Genomic DNA, 22,669 nt, shown 5'->3' on the forward strand with positions numbered 1-22,669 from the left:
TTTAAAAACACGGGATAGGTAAAAAGTCGTGAAAAATGGTAATTGCCATCGGTTTTGAAGGCAGTGCAAATAAATTAGGCATTGGAATCATTAAAGATGGAAAAGTATTATCCAATTGCCGTAGAACATACATTACACCCCCGGGTGAAGGTTTTCTACCTAAAGAAACTGCACAACACCATAGAAATAATGTTATGGCAGTATTAAAGGAAGCAATTGATAAATCGGGAATAAGTTTTAAAGATATTGATGTGGTTTGTTACACTAAAGGCCCTGGAATGGGAGCACCTTTAGCTACAGTTGCGGTTGTAGCCAGGACGGTGGCTCAACTGTGGAATAAACCATTATTAGGAGTCAATCATTGCATTGGACGTATCCTTAATTAAAATCTTATGGTTATATGACTATAATTATTGTTTATTCAGAAATATTTTTACTGTATTGAAGACATGAATATTTTCATAATTGCTCACAATCGTAATTATAAAATTATCTGTTCTGTAGATTCAAATCAATATGATTTATTTTAATTTCTTAAAATATATTATTCCTGTTTTTGTATTCATTTAATAAGTAACCCATATATTTCCTTAATATTAACAGACATTGAAATGGGAAGATTAATTACAGGTGCCCATAATCCCACTGTTTTATATGTGAGCGGTGGAAACACTCAAATTATTGCATATGCTAGAAAGAGATATAGAATTTTTGGAGAGACTATAGACATTGCTGTGGGTAATTGTTTGGATAGATTTGCAAGAGTATTGAAACTATCAAATGATCCAAGTCCCGGCTATAATATAGAACAATCTGCAAAGAAGGGTAAAAAATATGTACCTCTGCCATATTGTGTTAAAGGGATGGATGTTAGTTTCTCTGGTATTTTAAGCTACATGGAGGAGCATACAGAAAACCTCTTAAAAGGGGGTTACACACCAGAGGATTTATGTTTTTCTTTGCAAGAAACAATATTTGCTATGTTGGTAGAAACAACAGAGAGAGCACTGGCACATTGTAATTCAACAGAAGTTTTAATTGTGGGTGGTGTCGGATGTAATTTAAGGCTTCAAGAAATGATGGGTGTAATGTGCAAAGAACGAGGTGCGACTCTTTTTGCCACAGACGAACGATTTTGCATCGATAATGGAATAATGATTGCTCATGCAGGAGCTGAAATGTTCAAAGCAGGCACCCGAATGAAATGGGAAGATAGTTTTATAACCCAAAGGTATAGAACAGATGAGGTGGAAACAAATTGGCGGGATGATTAAGATTGTTAATAAACGTTTTTATCTTTGAATCTAGTATTATTTATTTCGTACTGATTTTGTACCTATCCGGAGGTAGGTCAAATTAACAAAACAAAATAACAGAGTAATCCAGATCGTAGTTCAAATGATGACACTCTGTTGCCACAATAATAAATTATTAATCTTCATGTAAGGAATTTAAGCAATTAAATAAAGTCAATACACTGGTTTAGTACATAAATATAATATAGAAATTATCTTCTTCAGTGTACATAGGTAATTATACATAGACATTAAATAAAAAATTTCTGTTTAGGAATTGTGGCAACACAGTCTTCTAGTAACTTTTCAGGTAAAAAATGTCCCTGATAGCTTAATGTTGGAGACGCCATTTGCCAAATATTCCGGAGGTCCAGAAGCTATACGCAACGAAATTCATTTTTCGCATGAAAAATAATACTATTGAAGAACAAGGATCGGACCACTATCACAAGGTAAGATACAAGTTCAGGCAAATATAAAGTGATCATTAACAGTTCTTTCTACCAAAGATTGTGTTTACGTTATGTATACAGTTAGTTGATTACCGAAAGTACAACGTAAAGTATAAATAGTTCGATTTAAGTACGCGAAAGACTTTAAGTAGTTTGTGTTGTGAATATTGAAGTTAAAAGTCTTGATAAGTTAGTAGTTTGGAATAAAATGTTTTCAATGAAGAAGCGGAATGTATTCCAGTGTTTATATGGTAGCAAGAGAGATGTCGACAGACCGAAGGTAAGATTAAGTAACAACGGTCTCACAGTTTAAAACAAGAAGTCATAGAATCGTCCCAGTGATAATTAATATTATATCACAATTATATTAGTAATTTTTCTTCTCTAAATGTTCACAGTTTACTGTGCAATTATGGACTCCGAAGACTCACGGGATGCCTCATCAGGAAATGAGAGTGATGATAAGGGACCACAAAGTCCCCTGAGTTCCCACAGCAGAGGATCAAGATCTAGGTCTGGAAGTAGATCAGTGTCCCCAGCTAATGGTCCAAAATCTCCAGATTCAGTGAACAGCAGTGCGAGGTCACCTGCTGAACCCCTGTCTCCAAATAGTCCACAATCTCCAAATAGCCCACAATCTCCTCGCAGTGGCCCTCAGTCACCAGGCAGTGAATCGAGGAATGGTCCTCAATCACCACAAAATGCTCCTCAATCTCCACAAAGTGGACCAGAGTCCCCAGCTAGCAGGGATGTGGCTAGGTCAAGAAGCAGATCCAGTTCATCTGAAGGGCGGGCACATTCCAGAAGCCAGAATAGTGCACCACTTTCTCCAGGTTCACCAACAGATAGGTAAATATTTATAACATTTTATCTGCTGTTAAAAATTAAAGATTTTGATAAAAAATACTATATTTGGATTAAGCTATATTGATTATATCACAATACCATTTTTTCTACTTTACAATTTCAGGGAATTGAAATAATGCTTCAGTAGAGTTCAATGAATTTTCAGAGAATATTTTTGAAATAACTATAACACTGAATTTAATTGTATTTTGCTATTCTTTATTATATTTCAATACTACTTTTATCAGCTCTAACTAAAAATATCTCAGATCAATAATCTGAAATATTGATTGAGTTGTGCATTTGACTATTCCCTACTTACATAAGATTCTTTCATACAAATAGTTAAAGATTAAATTAGTTTTTGTTTTTTGTAAATATGTAATGTTATGAAATACCATTTACATGTATTAAGAAAAAGTGGATGACTAAGAATTTAGAACATATTTGATTTCCAGATAAAATAAATAACTCATAAATGATTGCCTATTTAATTTTCCATTTGAAAAACTATTTATTATATCTAATTATTGTCAATTAATTTTGCATTAAGAGTGTTTTTCATAAGATTTTAAATTTAAATAAAGCTTATAATTCTCAGGTAAGAAATTGAGTATTAATGTTATATATAACTATCAGTCAGTTAAATATAGAGAAACTTAGTAAGATGAAGATGTTAGTATAAATCAAAAAACTGCAAAAATCTTTTATTTATCATCACGTAACACTGTTAGTTGTCCAGTAGATCTTCGCCAAAGGATAATTTCAGTTTACCCTTTTCGTTTAGGTTGAACAGCAATGGGCCTCGTTCGCCGTCTGTAAATTCGTCAAGAAGCAGTTCTCCGGCCAGTCCCACTCGCGAAGATGTATCCGAGGACGATCGACGGTCCGCCAAATCGGTCAGTTCTGAAGACAGCAGTAAAAAGTCTAAATCGGCGTCGGTGGGTCGGTTTAGCAGGAACTCAAGTTCCTCGGGTTCGAGACGGTCTAGAACCGGTCGAAAGTCTGATGGGAATTCGTCGGATTCTAGTGCCAGTAGCGTCGATTCGTCCAGTCGGAAGAACAAGAACGTGGGGAAGGCCGTGGACACACAACCAGAAGCAATATCTGATGGTACTATTTATTGTTAATAAATTGTTACATAACATAATTTTTTAATAATTAAATAGGTGATATGGAATCTGATCAAGAAACAGACCTAAAGAGGGAAAAGAAACCTGAAAAAGCTCCACATGCTGAAATTAATATTTCCCATGAGGATCTTTCTGACGTGTCTGATTTGGATGAATCTATAGGTGGACAATCTTATGACAGCAAACCAGAAAAAAGTGACAAAGACAATCGAAGGGAAAATAGTGACGATTGTAAGGGATATGATGATGTCAAAAAGGTAATTTTCTACTAATTTTCAACCTAATTAAATTTTGTAATTAATTTTGAATATGTAATATTTCCTCATGTTACTGTAGTAATTTAACAAGAAAATGTTTAGATTTCAGAGAAAAACAATAGAGCTGAAGATGGAGAAGAACAGTTGGATTTTGAAGCTGAAGATGGTGAATGTGGAGAAGTTGACTCCAAAGATCCAGAGGAAAGATCAAAAGATAAAGCAGAAGCTGACAGAGAAGATGGGGAAATGTTTGATGACAAGAAACCAGATAAGGTAAAAGAAGATCTTGAGGAAGGAGAGGTGACAGATGAAGATGACGTTAGGCCAGAAGAGACTGAACCTAGACCAGTATGTAGGTTCTTTTCTAGAGGTCAATGTACGTGGGGTGCAAGTTGTCGGTTCCTTCATCCAGGCGTCACGGACAAAGGAAATTATACCATGTTTGAAATGATTAGACCTGTAGTGCCAGGCGAACTTGGAAGAGAAGAGAGGATGTACGGAAAACTTGAATTGCCTCCAATTGAATCTGCATGGGAAAGAGGATTAAGGACAGCCAAGGAGATGTTACGGAAATCTGTGAAACGCAAGGAACAAGATATTGATTTTGAGGAGAAAAAACTTAACTTGAGTCTAGCTCAAGAAGAGTTGGACAAGGAAAACGGATATTATGGAAGGGGACCGTCTCCAGAACCAAGGTATACACGCAGTTCTTCCTCAAATTGCTAATATAATAATTTTTTAGTCTCTAACATATTGAAAAATGTCGTAAAAATATAAACATACATAAATCTTTTAGATATGTGCGTCATATACCAACTGACTACCCTATGCGAACAACCCCCGAGGAATATTACTCGAGAAGACAGGTTGTCTACGAACCATACGATGCCATGCCTCCTGCGAGGGAAAGGGTGAGGTCATACAGGGAGTTGCCCTCACACAGAATGCCAGATTATTATAACAACAAGTACGAGGAGGAAGCCATGTCGAGTAAACGAATCCGACCCAAACGTGAGGTCATTGTTCAAAGGGTCGAGGAAAGACCGGGAAGAGCTGATGAGTGGTCTGATCCGTGGATGCGGTCCAAATCTCCCGCCGGACGAAGGAAAGAAGGCGGACGTAAACGTTCGTATAGCTCGGGATCTAGCTACTCTTCTAGCAGGTATGTTATTCAACATTATTTGCACTAAGAACATTCACGACAAATAAGTCGTTTGTTGCAAAAACACATTTAGTTCAGATAATTGAATTATAGGGATTCAGTCACTGAACTCCTTGAGATCTGAATGCCATTTCAAATACTTGTAATACCTCCAGAAGTTACCTCAATAGCAACCAAAATATTTATAAAAATTTAGTTGGAATTGTGGTTTCTGAGTTTTTATTTATGTGCATTTTATTGACATTTCAGTTCTTCTAGATCATCGTCCGATTCAAGTCGCAGTAGCTACAGATCACGATCTAGATCCTCACATAGGAGGAGGAGGTCACGTTCACGAAGAAGCCGACAAGTGTCGCCGTCTATAATTGTATCAGAAAGGAAGGCTGCGAATGAGCGTGCTGCACTTATGAATCCCCCTGCACCCAAGAGAAGAGTTCCATCACCAGGTAGTTATTTTATTTTATGACACATTCATTGGTAAACCTCCAGAAAATTAACTAACAACACCAACTAACTAATTAATTAGTCTTTTGCCCACATATCTTACTCTTAAGCTAAAGTATTTGTTGAATAAAGTAAAACGTTTTTCGTAGGAATGATGAGAGTCAGCGCAGCAAATCCACCTGCCCCGTCGAAAGAAGACCAGTTTGGTAGAAGTAGGAAATTAGCTGCAGCTTTGGCTAGAGTTAAGGGTCGCAGGAGGTCTTCGCGTTCATCATCGGATAGTTCCGGATCTTCATCGAGTGACTCAGATTCATCCGGGTCGAGCAGCTCCACCAGTAGAGACGGTAGTCCACCGCCTAGGCGGGGCGCAGGTAATAAAAAATTCTATAATTTCGTTTTGCAACTGAGTTAATGAAATTTATGCAATTGTAGGAATGGACATATCAATCGCGAAAGCAGTTGATGCTTTAAAAGGTGGAGAGAAGCGACAAATAAAGTTAAATTTGAAAAATCCGATGGGGTCTCGAAAAGAACTGGTCGATTTAGCCAGAAAGGCTGAAGCCGCCCAGGGTAAAAAACGGATGGCCAGTTCTCCGCCAGCGGATCCTAAATCAAAGAAGGGCACATCAAGAAGGGAAGAACTTCTCAAGCAGCTCAAAGCTGTTGAAGATGCAATAGCTAAAAAGCGGTCGAAAACAAATTAACATAACAGTTAGTCTGTGTTTATTATTATGTTGAATGTACTATGTGATAGAATTGGAAATGTTATCCCATCGTTAGGTGGTTTTATACATATTTCTGACATTCTCAAATACATTTTTTGCATGTAATATTTCATTTTTAAATGTACAACATTACTTTGTCATGTAAGTTATCTTTCGAATATAGTACTGACGATTAATTGAGGTTTTATTAGTTAGATGCTTTCTGTTAGAATAGACTGATATTTCGAAAATTCACATATAATGCATACTACATGTATAATTTACATTATTTGTGATTGAACATGGAAATGTAGATTACATAGATATTTTGTATTATTTCATACTTGAATGTCGTTTTATAAATTTTTATTTTCAAAAGTGTATATATCCAGTTTACAAACACGTGAATAAACGATTCGTTTAATCTGATTATTTTATTAATTTATGTTATAACTAACAGCTTATACAAAAACAACTGAGAGTTTATTATAAATTTTTATTGTTATTTCAATATTTCGTATACAATACAACTATTACAGTTGAAGGGTGTTTAATTAACGTAAAAGTTTACAAAACTGTTTATTCACCAAAAATATAATACATAGATCATTCAAATATAGTATGGTAATATTAGATTATATAATATAATTTAAAATAAAAAGTTAAAGGGCAAACAATTTGAATAAATTAAGATTAAAATAATTAATATATAGTTTTATTCATGGTATACAAGAGAAAATTTCCCTGTGGTGCAAATTCTAATACAATATCTTCGTATACCTCAAACATAAACATTAGCGGTATCATTTAAAGTAGTTGAGCAACCGTGTAGAATGATTGAAAATCCTTTTTAGTCCAGACATGATGATGAAAACAGCAAACTGAAAGATTAAGAACAGAAATGTCTATTCAATATTATATTCAACAAGTTTTATAATCAGCTCAAAGTTTGTATCATTACACAATACTGTATTTTCAGGCATCCCAAAGTCACAGAAAATTTCATAGAACCATTAAAATTTACATTTTATATGTGTCACTGCTAAATATACAAAAGTAACAGTAAAACATGTAGGTAGTTCTGAAATGTTTCAGCATGTTTCTCATCTATGTTATGTGTCATTAAAAAATATTACAGAAAAAATTAAAACCCAAAATAAACCTATTGTAGGTTTGGGATTTAAAAACAGAATCTACATACATTTTTTGCAATTATTTACTGCTCACCTTAAATTAAAAAGAAATTAAAAAAAGCCTTTCAGTATAGAATAATGTGGACTATTTTTTGACAATATTTAAAGTGATACAGTTGTGGCTAGAAAATGGCACATATTACTATTTATTAATAATTAGTAAAAACGGTAATTAAATACAATCAAAATATTTTGTTTTATTTAAAATTATTACACTATGTTCTTTCTAAAATTATTAATCATAACTAAATCAAAATAATTTCTACGTAGATTAAATTTTAAACAAAAACACTCTTATGTGGATGGTTCAGAAATAGCACATATTTATTAAATAATTTATACACAACTATATAATTATAATTTCTTTTATAATTTTAATAAGTTTGATTAATAGTCACATTCACCTAAATTTGTTTTTTTGGTGTTTTAATCGAGACATGTTGTTTTACAAGATCAATTCGATTTAGATCTAGACATTATGGTGGCCTATTGAAAAAACATAAAATGAGAATGCTGTAGGTTTGGGATTTAAAAACAGAGTTGAAGGAAATAATCTACATACATTTTTACATTCTTTATATCTTTAAACTTTACATTGACCATATTGTTTCATTCATCAATACCATATCCTTTTTTCCTTAAAGAAAAAGAAATTAAAAAAAGTTTAAATATAGAATATTGAGGTAATATTGTATAATATTTTTTGGTAATATATATTTGAAAAATGGTTTATACAATATTAATAATAAATATATGGTTACATTCCACTATTTCTACAATATTATGAGCTGTAGGGGAAGTACATACATGAATAAATTAAAGTTAGAAGTAAATAACTTCTTTTGCCTCTGTGTATCTAATTTTAATTTCAAGAAAGTCACACATTATATTATTCAAAAATTCAAAATAATTGCACTACCACTAACTTCTGTATTTTAATTCAATTTTAATTATAATAATTATTTAAAAAATAACAAACGACATGACTTGTATAAATGAGAAGAAAGAATAATATGATCTTCATAAAAGCATAAACACAAAAAGGATAATAAAAATTTGATTGTACTGAATAAATATTTATTAATAAATAAATTTTTTTAATCAATTAGTTAGTGTTTCTAATTATAATTCTCAAGCCATTTACTTTAAATAAAATCATCAAAAATAGAAATTAAACGTTAATTGGAGAAATACAAATATAAATTGGGGAAAATCATAGAATATTTATTTCTAAACCTATGGGAAAATAAGATATTGACAATGTAGAAAATTGACGAAATATCGTAAAATATTTTTTGGAAATACATATTGAAAAAATATTTATATATTATTAATAATAAATATATGGTCACATTCCAATATTTCTGCAATATTATGTGCTGTAGGGGAAGTACACGAATAAATTAAAGTTAGAAGTAAATAACTTCTTTTGCATCTGTGTATCTAATTTTAATTTCAATAAAGTCACACATTATATTATCCAAAAATTCAAAATAATTGCAATACCTCTAACTTCCGTATTTTAACTGAATTTTAATTAAAATAATTATTTAAAAAATAACAGACGACATGACTTGTAGAAATGAGAAAATAATATAAACATATATAAAAGCAGAAACACAAAAAAGATAATAAAAATTTGATTGTCCTGAATAAACCATTTTTGATCACATATTTTATTAATAAATATTTTTTTAATCATATAGTTAGTCTTTCTAATTATAATTCTCAAATCATATACTTTAAATAAAATCATCAAAAATAGAAATTGGACGTTAGTTGGACAAATACAAATATAAATTGGAGAAAACCATAGAATATTTATTTCTAAACCTATTTGAAAATAAGATATTTACAATGTAGAAAATTGAGGAAATATCGTGGAATATTTTTTGGAAATACATATTTAAAAAATATTTATATAATATTAATAATAAATATATGATTACATACCAATATTTCTGTAATATTATGTGCTGCAAGGGAAGTTTATTTAAAAAATAACAGACGACATGACTTGTATAAATGAGAAAATAATATGAGCTTCATAAAAGCAGAAACACAAAAAAGATAATAAAAATTTGATTGTCCTGAATAAACCATTTTTGATCACATATTTTATTAATAAATAAATTTTTTCAATCAATTAGTTGGTGTTTCTAATTATAATTTTCATGTCATTTACTTTAAATAAGATCATCAAAAATAGTAATTGGACGTTAGTTGGACAAATACAAATATATATTGGGGAAAATCATAGAATATTTATTTCTAAATCTCTGGGAAAAATTAGATCCTTTCATTGTAGAATATTAAGGAAATATCGTGGAATATTTTTTGGAAATACATATTTAAAAAATATTTATCTAATATTAATAATAAATATATGATTACATGCCAATATTTCTGCAATATTATGTGCTGTAGGGGAAGACCTAAATAACTTCTTTTGCATCTGTGTATCTAATTTTAATTTTAATAAAGACACTTTATATTACCCAAAAACTCAAAATAATTGCATTACCTCTAACTTTTTCTGTATTTTAATTCAATTTTAATTAAAATAATTATTTAAAAAATAACAAACTACATGACTTCTATAAATGATGAATTTTAATCAACTAGTTGGTGTCATTTAGATTATTAAAAATAGAAATTGGACGTTAATTGAACAAATACAAATGACAATTGGGGAAAATCATGGATTATTCATTTCTCAACCTCTGGGAAAACAAGATAATTTTGGCAACGTCACATTATAATTTCGTTCGCCACTTCTGGCAACGCTGACGAGTAGTAGTTTTGAAAACAACTGTGTGTAGAGTGGTGTGTTTGTATTTTCTGCTTAAATCACGGTGCCGCAATGGATGCACCGTTAAGAGAACAAGTGATGATCAATCAATTCGTGTTGGCGGCAGGATGTGCCAGAGATCAGGCCAAGCAGATTCTGCAATCGGCTCATTGGCAATTCGAGGTAATTATTGCCAATTGTAAACAAACAGTCATGCACGGGATTTAACATGGCGCCGTACGGCTCCCCACTCCGATAGACTCCGTGTCCTGGGTTGAACGTTTTATCGACTCGGAGATTTGGTCAAGGGCCCCAAGGTCACAGAAACATTTCCTACATGTGTTGTTTTGGTCTTGTTTCCTCGACGTACTTTCAAACTAAACGATGACGAATAGATTTGCCGAGTTAAGATGCAAAATTCTCGATCATGTGACCAAAATATTTATAAAACTTTACTGTTTGGAGTGACGGAAGGAGTCTTTTAGTCGCAATTAGGATCAAATATGTAATAGTTTGAACCTGATTTATTTAAATCTAAACTGGTTTTTAATAACAAAACATGGTAAAATTTACATGAGACTAAGTTTATATTTGTTAATTACCCACTTGTCCATGGCATTGCTTTATTAATTTAAATAACAAACTGGAAAATTTCTTTTTGTATAGACGTATGTGGTTTATATTCATTGTAGAAATGTAGAATGTTGATACCCATTATTTATTCTTATTTATCAATAATATTATTGTCACATATTGTTATTATAATGAAATAATATAATGCAATAATATAATTATAATCATACGAAAACGATTTCTTATCTTATCAATAAGTAATATGCATTCAGTTTTTGACAAATAAAATAAAGTAATTTAAAAAAATTATCAGTGAAGTTCCACTAGTCTATTTTCAATTAAAACATGGCTTTGATTCTCAGGAAACAATTTTTCTTGTAATTTTTAATAATTATAATAATAATAAATAAATAATTACACTTGTGGGTAAAACAATTTTCCTTTACTTTCTTATTGCTATGCCTTATTATTAATAGATTTGATGATACTGAATAGAAAACTAGTAAAAATATTCATTTGTAATGGACTTTATAAATGGAACGCTGAAGTCATATCCTTATTGATTGTGGTAATTGCGAAGCAAACTTGTGAATCGTTGAAATATATGTATTAAAATGATCAAAACATAATAACAGTATTGAAGTATTCTTTGTTTTTATATTTCGTTTGTAGTTTCCCACTGATTCAAATCGTATTTGGTTACACTTTTTTGTCTTTCAGGTACATATTTTATTTCAGCTGTCAGAACTTAAAAAGAAAGAATTTTTATTTTTATTCTTTTTACGAGTATGGTTGTAATGGTAATTACATTAGTACACAGGTTCTGAGATTTAAATTACCCTCCCATTTTATAATATCTACAAAAAAATATATCTATGCACACTATGAAATCACGTATAGGTCTGTAATGTGTCCTATTTTTTTCTTAAATAATACATAAAAACATAGACGAATATTTTATACTATTCTACAATTTCATAACGATAATGGTTAGTAACTAGTTAAGTTTTGCAAATCTCATATATATGGTACAAGACATGACTATCCAAGGAAGAGCTAAAGCATATACGAACCTCCTGATGTATTATATGCAGAATATTTATCTAGTTTAAAACAAGATGTAACTCGAAAAACAGCACTTAAGAAAATTATCAACAAAAATGCAGATAACCACCATCAATAAAAAATTTATAAACAATGATTATTTTACTTAACTTTTATTTAAATGGTTTACAAAGTTTTTTAACAAATATGAATTGAAAATGCAATAAGAAAATTATCTAACAAAAAACAAAACGTCTCATTTTATTGATTAACAAATTAGAAAAATCAGTAAACCACATCCTTCCTTGCCTTCAAAGTAAATAAAAAATATATTGAGTCATATAATATCAGACGTGGACTGAATGAATAAAACTTGCAGAATTTTGGAGTGATTAATCCATATTTAATTGAATAAGTAGTAAAAAATACATCCATTGTCCTCTTACTAAAACTTTGAAACAGGGTGGAGGAAATGTTTTGGTTTGATGTTCCTTTCCTTGGCATGGTATAGGACCATTACAAAAAATTATTGCTAAAATGGACCGTTTCGTATATAGAGATATCAAGAGAGATGTAACTTAACCATTTGCTAATGATAATTTACCAGTTATATGGATTTTCATACATGATAATTATATGAATCATCAAAAATTGTTGATTAAAAGATAATCGTTTAGATTCTCGATTGGCCAGTGTAAAGTCCGGATCTAAATTCAATTGACATCTTGTAGAATAACACCAAAAAGCAACAAATTTAGATGAATTGTGGTTATTAAATGAGTCGTGAAATTTAATTTCAAACGAGTATTGCCGATATTTCATTGTATCTTTGCTTCATCGTTTACAGCTGGTTGTATCCAACAAAATATTAACAATTATGTTTAAAGTTATACATAAATTATTTAAAAAATATATATTTTTAAATGTTTGCAATTCTGTGTCCAACCCACATTTCGCTTTTATTTTGTTTAAAATTTAATTTACGTAGACATTATTTTGATTAGGTGCAAAATGTATAATGGTAGAAAGAAAATAATGTATGTATTTATTATTTGAATTTTGGTAAATCACATTTAATTGAAATTAAGTCAAATATACTAAATTCACCTTATTATTTAAATTTTAGTTGTTCAAATTTTATAGTTCAAAATAATCTTCATCTTCACTAAAAAAGTGAATATGTTGAATTTTGTACTTCTTATAATTTGTTTCTTGTAAAACTAATCAGTAATAATCGACTGTTATCTAGATGAAAGCAAAAACAATATGTATAAATAAATAACAAATATCTGTAATTCATAATACTTAAAAAACTTAGTTAGAAATGTGGAATACGAAAACAATATATATTTTTTTTAAATTCATTTAGTCATTACCATGCTTAAGTATCATATTTATGAACTCATAATGTTAGTTTATCATTTCTCTATAATTAAAAAAGTCTTACTAAATTACCATGTTCCCCTTTATATCTACTTAATTCCATGTAATAAAAAAGATAATAAATTGTAAGTTTTAAATACTTAACGTTTAATCCATTATGATTAATAAATTCCAATTGTTGATTTTTCAACTTGTAGTAACATTTTTCTTTCATTTATCATATATATTGATCGATTTTTTCTTTTTTATCATAAATAACAATATGTACAAAGAGAGAAAATGGGTTTGATAAATCTCTTTTTTGTAAGATAATAATAATCAATCAATTTTAATTTATTTGAAAAATAAAATTATCCGGTATCTTTATCAATTTAATTTTTTTCTATTGATAAGAATGCAACATGTCCAATCAAAATATTCAATATTTATAAAAAACAACAATGATAATATTAATTTTTTAAATGTAATAAAATTTTATCTTACTTTTAATTATTAAAAAAGAGAGATGTTGTTTGTTTTTCCTCTTGTATTTATATGAATCTAACAGCTTTATGTGTATATTTACAATATAATATATTCATAGCACAGATTACATATTACATAGTGTAAGATTTGGATCTAAGACAGATTGATTGAAGGTTCAATCTGTCTTAGATCCAAATCATTACTTCAAATATAAATATATAATAACTATAGATATCATAATGAATAATTTTTCTTTTTTATAATTAGTTTTTTACAATTAATATGATGATGTCTTAAATGTAAAACAAAATGTAGATAAATTTGAAATATATTTTTTTTCTGTTCAACCTGTTCAACACTTCAACACACAAAAAACACAAGATCTTAATAAATATTACACGTATCATGGGCTCTGTAAACAAATTTTAATCAAGTTAATTAAGCGGAATTGGTGAAAATTACTCAGGAATTTGCTCACAGATACATCATACAAAACATGTCCTGTGTATTACATATTTCTATTCTCAAATTTAAAAGAATAATGTTTTCATTGTGGCAGCATTAATTTTTTTACTGCTTATATAAATAATAAAATTGAAAATGCGGTGTATTTAAAAAAAAGAAAATATTTTTTTACAGTTGTTAATTTATTTATTTCAGACTGCCTTGAGTATATTTTTCCAAGATGCTGCACTTCCAACATGTCCACCAGGAGCTAATGCACATTTCGGACAGGTAAGTCAATATTCAAGAAACTGTATTTTAAAATGCAGGAATAAAATTTAATTTTTTATATATCTATAAATATAAGCCTTTATCTAAAAAATCAAATAGGCGTACATTTTTTTTTTGAATGTCACAGTCTGATCGAGAATTGTGTCAGAAATGAAATAGGTATCACTTCAAAAAGTGTTGTAACTTTTTATTTAATAAATATAATGAAATAAAATTTTAATCATTTATAACTCGTATAAAAACAACTGAATAATAAATTTTACAGAATTTAATCATAGAAGTTCTCTTCTGGGCGTAACAAAAATGAAAAATATGCGCTGATATTCAAATTAATGTAACATTATAAAATGTCGAAAATTTAAAGATATGTATTTAATAGAGATTATGTCCTCCTTTACTTCTTCGATGTTTCGGGGTACATTGTTCCATTCTCTCAGAAGCTGACCTAATTCTTAAAAGTTATTTGAGGGTTCCACATTTCTTATGTGAGAATGTCCCAAAAATAACCATATCCCTCAAATTATGCTCTTAAAAGAAATTTTGCAACACTTTGGCAGTGTGTGATCTTGCATTAACTTGTTTTAAAGTGAAATTTGGTCCTAATTCATGAAAGGTAACACGATAGCTTGCAGAATATCGTCAATGTATCGCCTAGGCCTCAGGGAACCATTCGTCAAGACTTGAAGGAGCGTAAAAGTACCAGATCCTCCTCCAAAAGCCTTTCTCTCAGCCACGGTTGTATTCAAATATCGTTCTTCATGACTTCTATAGACTCTTAGACGTGCGTATTGGATGTAAATTGGTTTCATAAAGTCTGTTACGTACGGTTGGAGTAGATAAATGAATACTCGTGGCCATAAAGTGAAGGTCTCCTAACTGGCGAGCTGTTCTTATTCGTTCTTTTAAACCACATATCGATCTTCCCAAGGGGTAGACAGTTTCAGACGAGCAGTATATGGTCTCATATGACTGATAACAATTTCTCTGCACGGATTCCACAATCTGTGAATAACTGGCTGACTTGTTTGGAGCAAGTTTGCCATGTACCACTGTTATAGACATTCTTGAGATGTGCAATTCGATGGAGATGTCCTTTGTAAGCCCAAGATCATCGTTGTTCATGACATAACACTTTGAAGACGACACATTTTATGATAAATTTCATTAAAATGTACTGTAGTGTGAAAGTAAGGCGTACAAGATTTTACATGTTTATCAGAAAACATATGCGAAATATTTACATATACAAGTTTTGATACTTACTTCATTGTGACTAGTTTATATATATATATTTATATATATATATATATTTTTCATTCGAAACAAATTTAGACAATTAACACCGAATAGTTAATTAGAACTAGCTGGACTTAAACATTATAAAAGTTGAATAAACTCTTAAATTCTCAACAAAATAAATATTATAAAAATTTACAAAGAGAATAAATGGTACTTACATATGTATTGTATGTATTTGCTTTGTTTATCGTAAATTTGTTTTTATAAAAAGCTGGTAATGCTAAACTGACTTAAAAGTCATTTAACATTATACTTTTTATCATTAATTTCTTGGAAAAATTGTATCATATTTGCCATGAAAGGAAAAAAACATTCCCTTAACGCTTATTTAAAATTGGGATAAGATTTTAAATTAAAAAAAAAAAAAAACAAATAAAAGTCTTTAAGGGTAAGTAATAATAATGAGTCATCGTCGAATGATCCTAATCAATATCTGAGAGGCATGAACTTTTAAATTTGATTTAATTTTGGACAATTATTTATTAAAATCTAATTATAAATAAATAGTTATAATGATTTTCCCATCTTAATGAAATAAGCCACACTAATCAATTAATACCAGTGGCTGTTCGTGAGGTCTAAGTTTGGTGAGGCACTTTATATATAAAAACAATAACAATATTTTATTTTTAGTTAGGAATAATTAACACACAGTTAACACCATCTTATACCAAATTTTATCTTCACTACCCTTTGAAAATTCAAATACGTGACCAGCAAAATAATTTATTCATTAATCTACTTAACGTTAGCAAATCAAATTTATAATACCAATACGCAGTAAATCCTTTGTTTGTCCCTTATTTGTTGAATGTATTCAAATTAAGAAATGGACGGTTCAATTTATTAACAATTATTTCCTATTTTTACGCTATTTAGTAATAAAAAAAGCAGTATTAAAGAACTTATTGCTATATTGAAATTAATTTACTATAAAAGTGCTCGTTTAATTGCCCTATTTTAGTTTAAATATTCAGTTATATTCTATTATAAAGAATAAAAACATATAAGTGAGACACTGCCTCACCGCCTCATCTAAGTAGCCGCCACTGATTAATATTAATAGTTGATTAAGTACTGCTATTGCGATGGACAAAAATCATTACGAAACAAAACCCAGTGTGGTATAAAATTGTTGAACTTATATCTCAAATTTTGCGAATGCATTACAGTATCTGCTACAAAGTAATGTATGTGCGAAGGGCAAAAGGTTATTAATTTTGGCCTTTTAATTATGTGAGGCGCGATGTTGGGTTATCGCCGATGTAAATTCTGTGAGCATAAAGTTATAAAATAATAATAACATAATTATCTGCTGACCGTCAACCTCACTTTTGAAGTGTTGATATGTAATTATATGCACTGAGATCCGTATCCTTCACTTTAATTTTCAAATGACATCCGGAATGTGGGCTACTTGAGTTAAATAGGAAGCCCACCTTACCATACATGTATATTTTTAATGGTGTATTATTATAGTAGGTTTTTTGCCCCTTTCTAAGATCACTCTGCTTTTGAGCTAATTTTAAACTGATAAATCGAACGCTGCGCATTAGACATGGTTGGGAAGAAATAAAGTTACGTTATTGATTAAGTAAAATTGCAAATTTATGTGTTAAGTGTATAATTTTTAATTAAATTATTTGATTATATGACAGTTCAGTTATATCACTTAAGTAAAATAATTCAGTTAAAGTCAATATAGTTTTTAAAGTGACCACATTAGTTTAGGGGTAAAACGAAAGCTATGAAACATAAAGTAATGATTCACAGTCGAAGATATTCAAAGAATTATTTATATTAAATATAAAGTCTCTAACTAAAAATAAAACTGAATGTAATTACTTTTTTTACCAAGTATAAAAATGAAATAGACCATTTTTTTTCTGAATATTGTGTGTTATAAATTAACCAGAGTTAGTGTTATAAAAGTATTGTATAATTTACCTTGAATGTTTGGAGTATAGCCAGATAGGATTAAAATACGATAATAGATATGCCAACAAATTTCAAGGATATTAGATACACGCACATATTTCTACAAAAAAATGTTCCAAAATTTTTTCATTATTTATTTTGAATAAAACTGCTTCAGTGGTAATAACAATCAGTTTCGTTTATTAATTTTATTTTTTTGGCAGTTATACAAATTCTTTAGTTTTTTTTTTCTGGGGAAAAGGTATGGAATGTTATTTTATTTTCGGTCAGTTGTAAATAAATTGTCAAAATTTTCATTTTAAAAATATGTAAATTGTTCTCGCCGTGTATATGTAAATCTAATATAATTTATACCAATTATGATTACATTGTATACATACATATCGGTGAATATTTCTTGTATTAAAAATAATTCTGTTAGCTACAAATCAAAGTAAACTGAGTTTATATAATGCCTCGTTTAATGAAATTATTTTCCGAATTAAAATTACGGATTGTTTCGTTCTTTCAATTCGATGAGAAAAAAATCAATATATATACACAATTGGTAATGTGGAATATCAAGAAAAAACAACATATTTCAGGATAAACAGATGTTATCCCACTTCAAAAAAGATCCTTTCCTGAGTTTCAGCAAAATAAAAGGTCTACTTGAGACACAACTTGAAATTAATGTTTCTTCAAAAACCGTAAGAGATAAATTACTACAAGGGAGATCTTTGTACGAGAAGACCAGACAAAAAACACTAATATCAGAAAGGAACAGACGAGACAGAGTTGAGTTTGCCAGTTCTTTTTACACTGGACTTTAAGGAGGGAAGGAGCGATCTGGAGTGATGAAATCAAGTTTAAACTGGTTAGCAGTGATGGGATTTTATATGTAAAGTCATCTATTCATAAAAAGTTTAACCCAAAGTTTACCATACCCACTGTTAAACACGGCGACAGATCGGTAATAGTAAGGGGCTGCTTTTCGGGATTTGGAATGGGTCCTCCCTTTTGAATAGAGGGTATTTTGGATCGTTTTATCTAAAAAAAAAATGTTGAGGAACAACATGGTACCGTATTCAGATAAAAATATGTTACTGAAACGTTATTTTCAACAAGATAATAACCTGAAGCAGCGGATTTTAAGGGAAATAATTAATTTTATGAACTGGCCATGTCAATTTTTCGATCTAAACTCCATTGAAAACTTATGGGAGATAGTTAACAATAAAATAAAACACAAAGAGGTGTTTGGAATTTTACAATTATTAGTGTAGTATAATTAATTTATAAGACTAATTACAAATTATTTGTAGTAATAAAACTTTATATAGCAAAAAGTACAGCAATGATAGCAATTTGAACATAAATGATTCCATTTGCAGAGAAAGAGATGCCACTTCGTGGGATGTTTCAACAAGACGATTCCAAACACATCTAAAATTATTAAAAACTAAGTTAAAAAAACTAAACTGCGCTTGAATGGCTGTCTCAATCCCCCAATCTAAATCCTTTTGAGTACCCTTGGAAAATATTAGACCATCGCATCTGAATAAAAAATATGAAAAACAAACGTGAACTTCCTCTAACCATACAAGAGCAGTCTCAATAAATTTGGTACATTGTACACACTAGTACCTAAAAGATGCCAAGCAGTGACAAAAACCAAAGGTCACGCCATAAAATATTGAAATATTTGAGTTATTCTTAATTTTTTTATGAATATTCCATATTTTTCCAGATCGATTGATTTTTTATTAAAAAAAAGTAAAAACCTGTGAATATAATGATCATTGTGATTAATAGACAGATCTTGCAGTAAATTAGATTTGTATATATCAAATAACATAAGTAACAAATAAATAAATATTCCACATTTTTCTCACCACTATAATTAACAATATACAATTCGAATTATGAGTACTTTTATCATGTAAATTTAGTTCGCATGACTAATTTTTGAAGTCACAAAAACCCCTTTTATATTGAATATCTTCACTATGCGTTGAAAATAAAAGACATGAAAAGTAAATTAATTTATTCATTGCAATAGTTCCCAAGTAGTTGCGAAAACAGAAGAATCGACGATGGTCTGGAACTTGGTTTGTCTCAGTATTTGATATTATCTCATTGGCTAGAGGCACATCTCAGCTCCCCCACCACTAAAACAATAGCCCTACCTTAAAGCGCATGCGCAAGATTTTGAGACTAATTGGGAAGAAGTGGCATATTTAGAAATGATATTTTCTATTTAAAATAATGAAAACAAAAAATATATTTTTAATATTAACATTGTCTGTCAACACTTCCTCACCTGCCTTATCTGAGTAGCCGCCACTGGTGAGAATACAAAATAATTATGTGATTCTATTTTAGGTAATGACGCCATGTAACACACCTGCAACCCCACCAAACTTTCCGGACACTCTGTTGGCGTTCTCGAAGATGTCGGCCGGTAACGGAAACAGCCCGTCCACCAACAACAACGGCGGCCAGGCACGTCAATCGCCCCAACCAACCCAGCAACGATAAGAAGCAGACGCAGTTTTGCGTAGCTCCGATTTAAAAATTAATGCTCAGTGGGACTTTACAAAATATCTGACGAACGTTTGTTAGTGAAATTTGTTGAAATTTGACTTATGTTGAAATGTAACTAATTTTTTATATAGGGATGATGAATTAGGATGTACACATATACATGGTGTGATTTGACTTAATCATAAGCTGATTCTGGGGAAATGATTTTTAAGATCTATGATTTTGTTTTACTACTAGTTTCTAAACTAGAAGAGTTCACCTTATTATTTATATTGTAAATTAAAACTATACTGTAAGTTAAACAACATCAAGCAGAAATTCCAGCTCAGGACAAGTGTTAGAACTATGAATAAAATCGACTAATAATATAAGTCTTTATAAAATTGACAGCCAACTTATAATGGCATATTAGTTTTAGCATGTTTCTGAATGTAAAAGTAGTTTTTATTTACCTCTAAATTATGTTAACATTAATTATTGTTAGACTTTTGTTATTCCAACAAGTTAAGAGAGAAAATCTATTCAAGATGCCTTTAAATAAATCTATGTACTATGGAAAGATGTTTCATCAGTAAAATACAACGTATTAGATGTAAGGTTCCTTAAGTGATTTTCTGCATATGTGTCTCCTTGTAGTTTTTATGTACATAAATATTAAATACAAATGTATATTTTCATAATTAAACGATCATGACATCTGGCCTAGCCGAAGTATTATGTACATGAATGACTTTACAATAAAAGTACTTTCTGATAATTTAAATAATCGATTTTACCAAAGATCAATAAACGTTCGAAAATTCATGAAAATATTAAAATGGAGTTTTTCAATGATGTGTATTTATACTCCCAATATATCTACATATATTGACCAAGATATTATTAAAAAGGCTACATATGTTATGTTCTTGTCTGATAACTTTCACAAACTGTTGTGTATACACAGACTAACACATCATTTTTATAAATCAATAATCACGTCTTACCGAATTCTAAGAGTTAATGTGCACTACTAGTTTAACAATTAAGAAGACTCTGTAAGATGTTATTATTTAGTAGATTAGTTATGCAACTAACATAAACTTCAACTATTTTATTGCCATAACAAGTTATGTTTTTGTTGAGGTGTATGTGTAGTTAACTATAGGAGATAGATAACAATCAGCCGTGTACTGCTAAACTGTCGCATTAACCAAGCAAATTGTTAGTAAATCATTATCTTTAAAGTTCAAATTTAAACGACTCGTTAAAAAAGGAGAGAAATTCTCACGTAGAGGTGTATAACGATTTTTATGACAATTTGCTGAGTGAATAACGCTGAATATAAGTATTTATTTAGCCATTTAATAAAATACAAACCTTGCTATCAGAATATTATTAATACTTTGATAAAGTGATGAATATATTATAAGTGTTCATATTAAATTATGTGGCTATATAGATATTTATACCATGACAGTATGTGTAAATTAAATATCTGTCAGGAGCATCATAAAATGAGAGGCAGAAATAATTTTAGGTGCTTATGTTAATTTCAATTTTATATGTAATATTTTCTTTGTATATATTAGTGTTAAGTTAAATACATAAAGCTGTGGCTCTACACAATCTTCCTATTTCAAACAAATAAATAAATTATAAAATGTATTTTATTATTATTTATTGGTGTACATATAACTCTTCTCTCCTAATAAAAAACACTGTTTTATGGGCTGCGTTAAAAGCCTCCTGCTATGATTCGCAGTGGTAAGTTAATAGTAATTGCGGCTGCTGTTTGCAGCCGATTGTAAAATAAGCACAAATAAAATAAATGTTATTGTTTATATAGTTTAGGTCTTCTTTTAATAGCGTCATAAATTTTTTGGATTATTTGATTAATATTGAAATAGTTTTAATCCAGTGTATGATGAAATGTTAGACCAACAACATCAGTACTTTATTTTACTTTTCTAATATATTATACTTACAGCATTGTCCATTCTTGTAGAAATTTCAAATTACAATCTTATATAATAAGTTTTCTATTGAAAGCAAGTTCTTTAAATGAATTTTAGTGAATTCCTTGGATGTGTAACTGTTTGCTTAAAATTACACATACAAAATAATTGTGTATTAGAAAGTATTAAAGATAAAACCCTACAATTTTATTTTCCTACACACACCACAGTTGGGGACAATCAAAGTAGAATGTTGTTTTTTTATAGCCACAAAGCTAGTATATAAATGAAACATGTGGAATACATTTATTTCACTCACTATTGAGGCAAAGTTTGGTGTGTGGATATTCCAGAATAAATTATTTATTTCACAAAAAATAAACGTCTGATTAAATATTATTCATTTCAAATGATGTTTGTTGTGAAATTGCCTTTTTCATAAAAAAAATTCTAGTGAACTTCAATAGATTATATAATTACTAAAACAGAATT

At 29.7% G+C, this 22,669-nt stretch overlaps 3 protein-coding genes across 6 annotated transcripts; all 3 read left to right on the forward strand.

The window, feature by feature from the left end:
• Nucleotide 1: 1 nt before the first annotated feature.
• LOC109607224 (tRNA N6-adenosine threonylcarbamoyltransferase) lies at nucleotides 2-1,303 on the forward strand. The gene is made up of 2 exons (XM_020023742.2): nucleotides 2-372; nucleotides 604-1,303. Exons 1-2 carry the CDS (start codon nucleotides 36-38, stop codon nucleotides 1,272-1,274), a joined length of 1,008 nt encoding a protein of 335 aa, XP_019879301.2. The 5' UTR covers nucleotides 2-35; the 3' UTR covers nucleotides 1,275-1,303.
• Nucleotides 1,304-1,604: 301 nt separating this feature from the next.
• Nucleotides 1,605-6,717, forward strand: LOC109599790 (zinc finger CCCH domain-containing protein 18). Of its 4 annotated transcripts, XM_020015821.2 has the most exons (10): nucleotides 1,634-1,747; nucleotides 1,805-2,027; nucleotides 2,146-2,596; nucleotides 3,381-3,706; nucleotides 3,763-3,983; nucleotides 4,086-4,678; nucleotides 4,780-5,145; nucleotides 5,395-5,591; nucleotides 5,739-5,960; nucleotides 6,022-6,717. In XM_020015821.2, the coding sequence occupies exons 3-10, from the start codon at nucleotides 2,160-2,162 to the stop codon at nucleotides 6,291-6,293; spliced, it is 2,634 nt and encodes an 877-aa protein (XP_019871380.2). In that variant the 5' UTR covers nucleotides 1,634-1,747; nucleotides 1,805-2,027; nucleotides 2,146-2,159; the 3' UTR covers nucleotides 6,294-6,717. The 4 variants fall into 4 exon arrangements, with proteins under 4 accessions (XP_019871379.2, XP_019871381.2, XP_019871380.2 ...); XM_020015820.2 differs by lacking the exon at nucleotides 1,805-2,027 and having other exon boundaries at nucleotides 1,605-1,747; XM_020015822.2 differs by lacking the exon at nucleotides 1,805-2,027 and having other exon boundaries at nucleotides 1,605-1,747; nucleotides 5,404-5,591.
• A 3,584-nt stretch (nucleotides 6,718-10,301) lies between these two features.
• Nucleotides 10,302-21,887, forward strand: LOC109599774 (UBA-like domain-containing protein 2). Its single transcript, XM_020015802.2, has 3 exons — nucleotides 10,302-10,460; nucleotides 14,403-14,477; nucleotides 20,079-21,887. Exons 1-3 carry the CDS (start codon nucleotides 10,350-10,352, stop codon nucleotides 20,232-20,234), a joined length of 342 nt encoding a protein of 113 aa, XP_019871361.1. The 5' UTR covers nucleotides 10,302-10,349; the 3' UTR covers nucleotides 20,235-21,887.
• Nucleotides 21,888-22,669: the final 782 nt, after the last annotated feature.

This window comes from Aethina tumida, chromosome 2 (assembly GCF_024364675.1).
Source record: "Aethina tumida isolate Nest 87 chromosome 2, icAetTumi1.1, whole genome shotgun sequence".
In the NCBI taxonomy this organism is placed as follows: Eukaryota; Metazoa; Arthropoda; class Insecta; order Coleoptera; family Nitidulidae; genus Aethina; species Aethina tumida.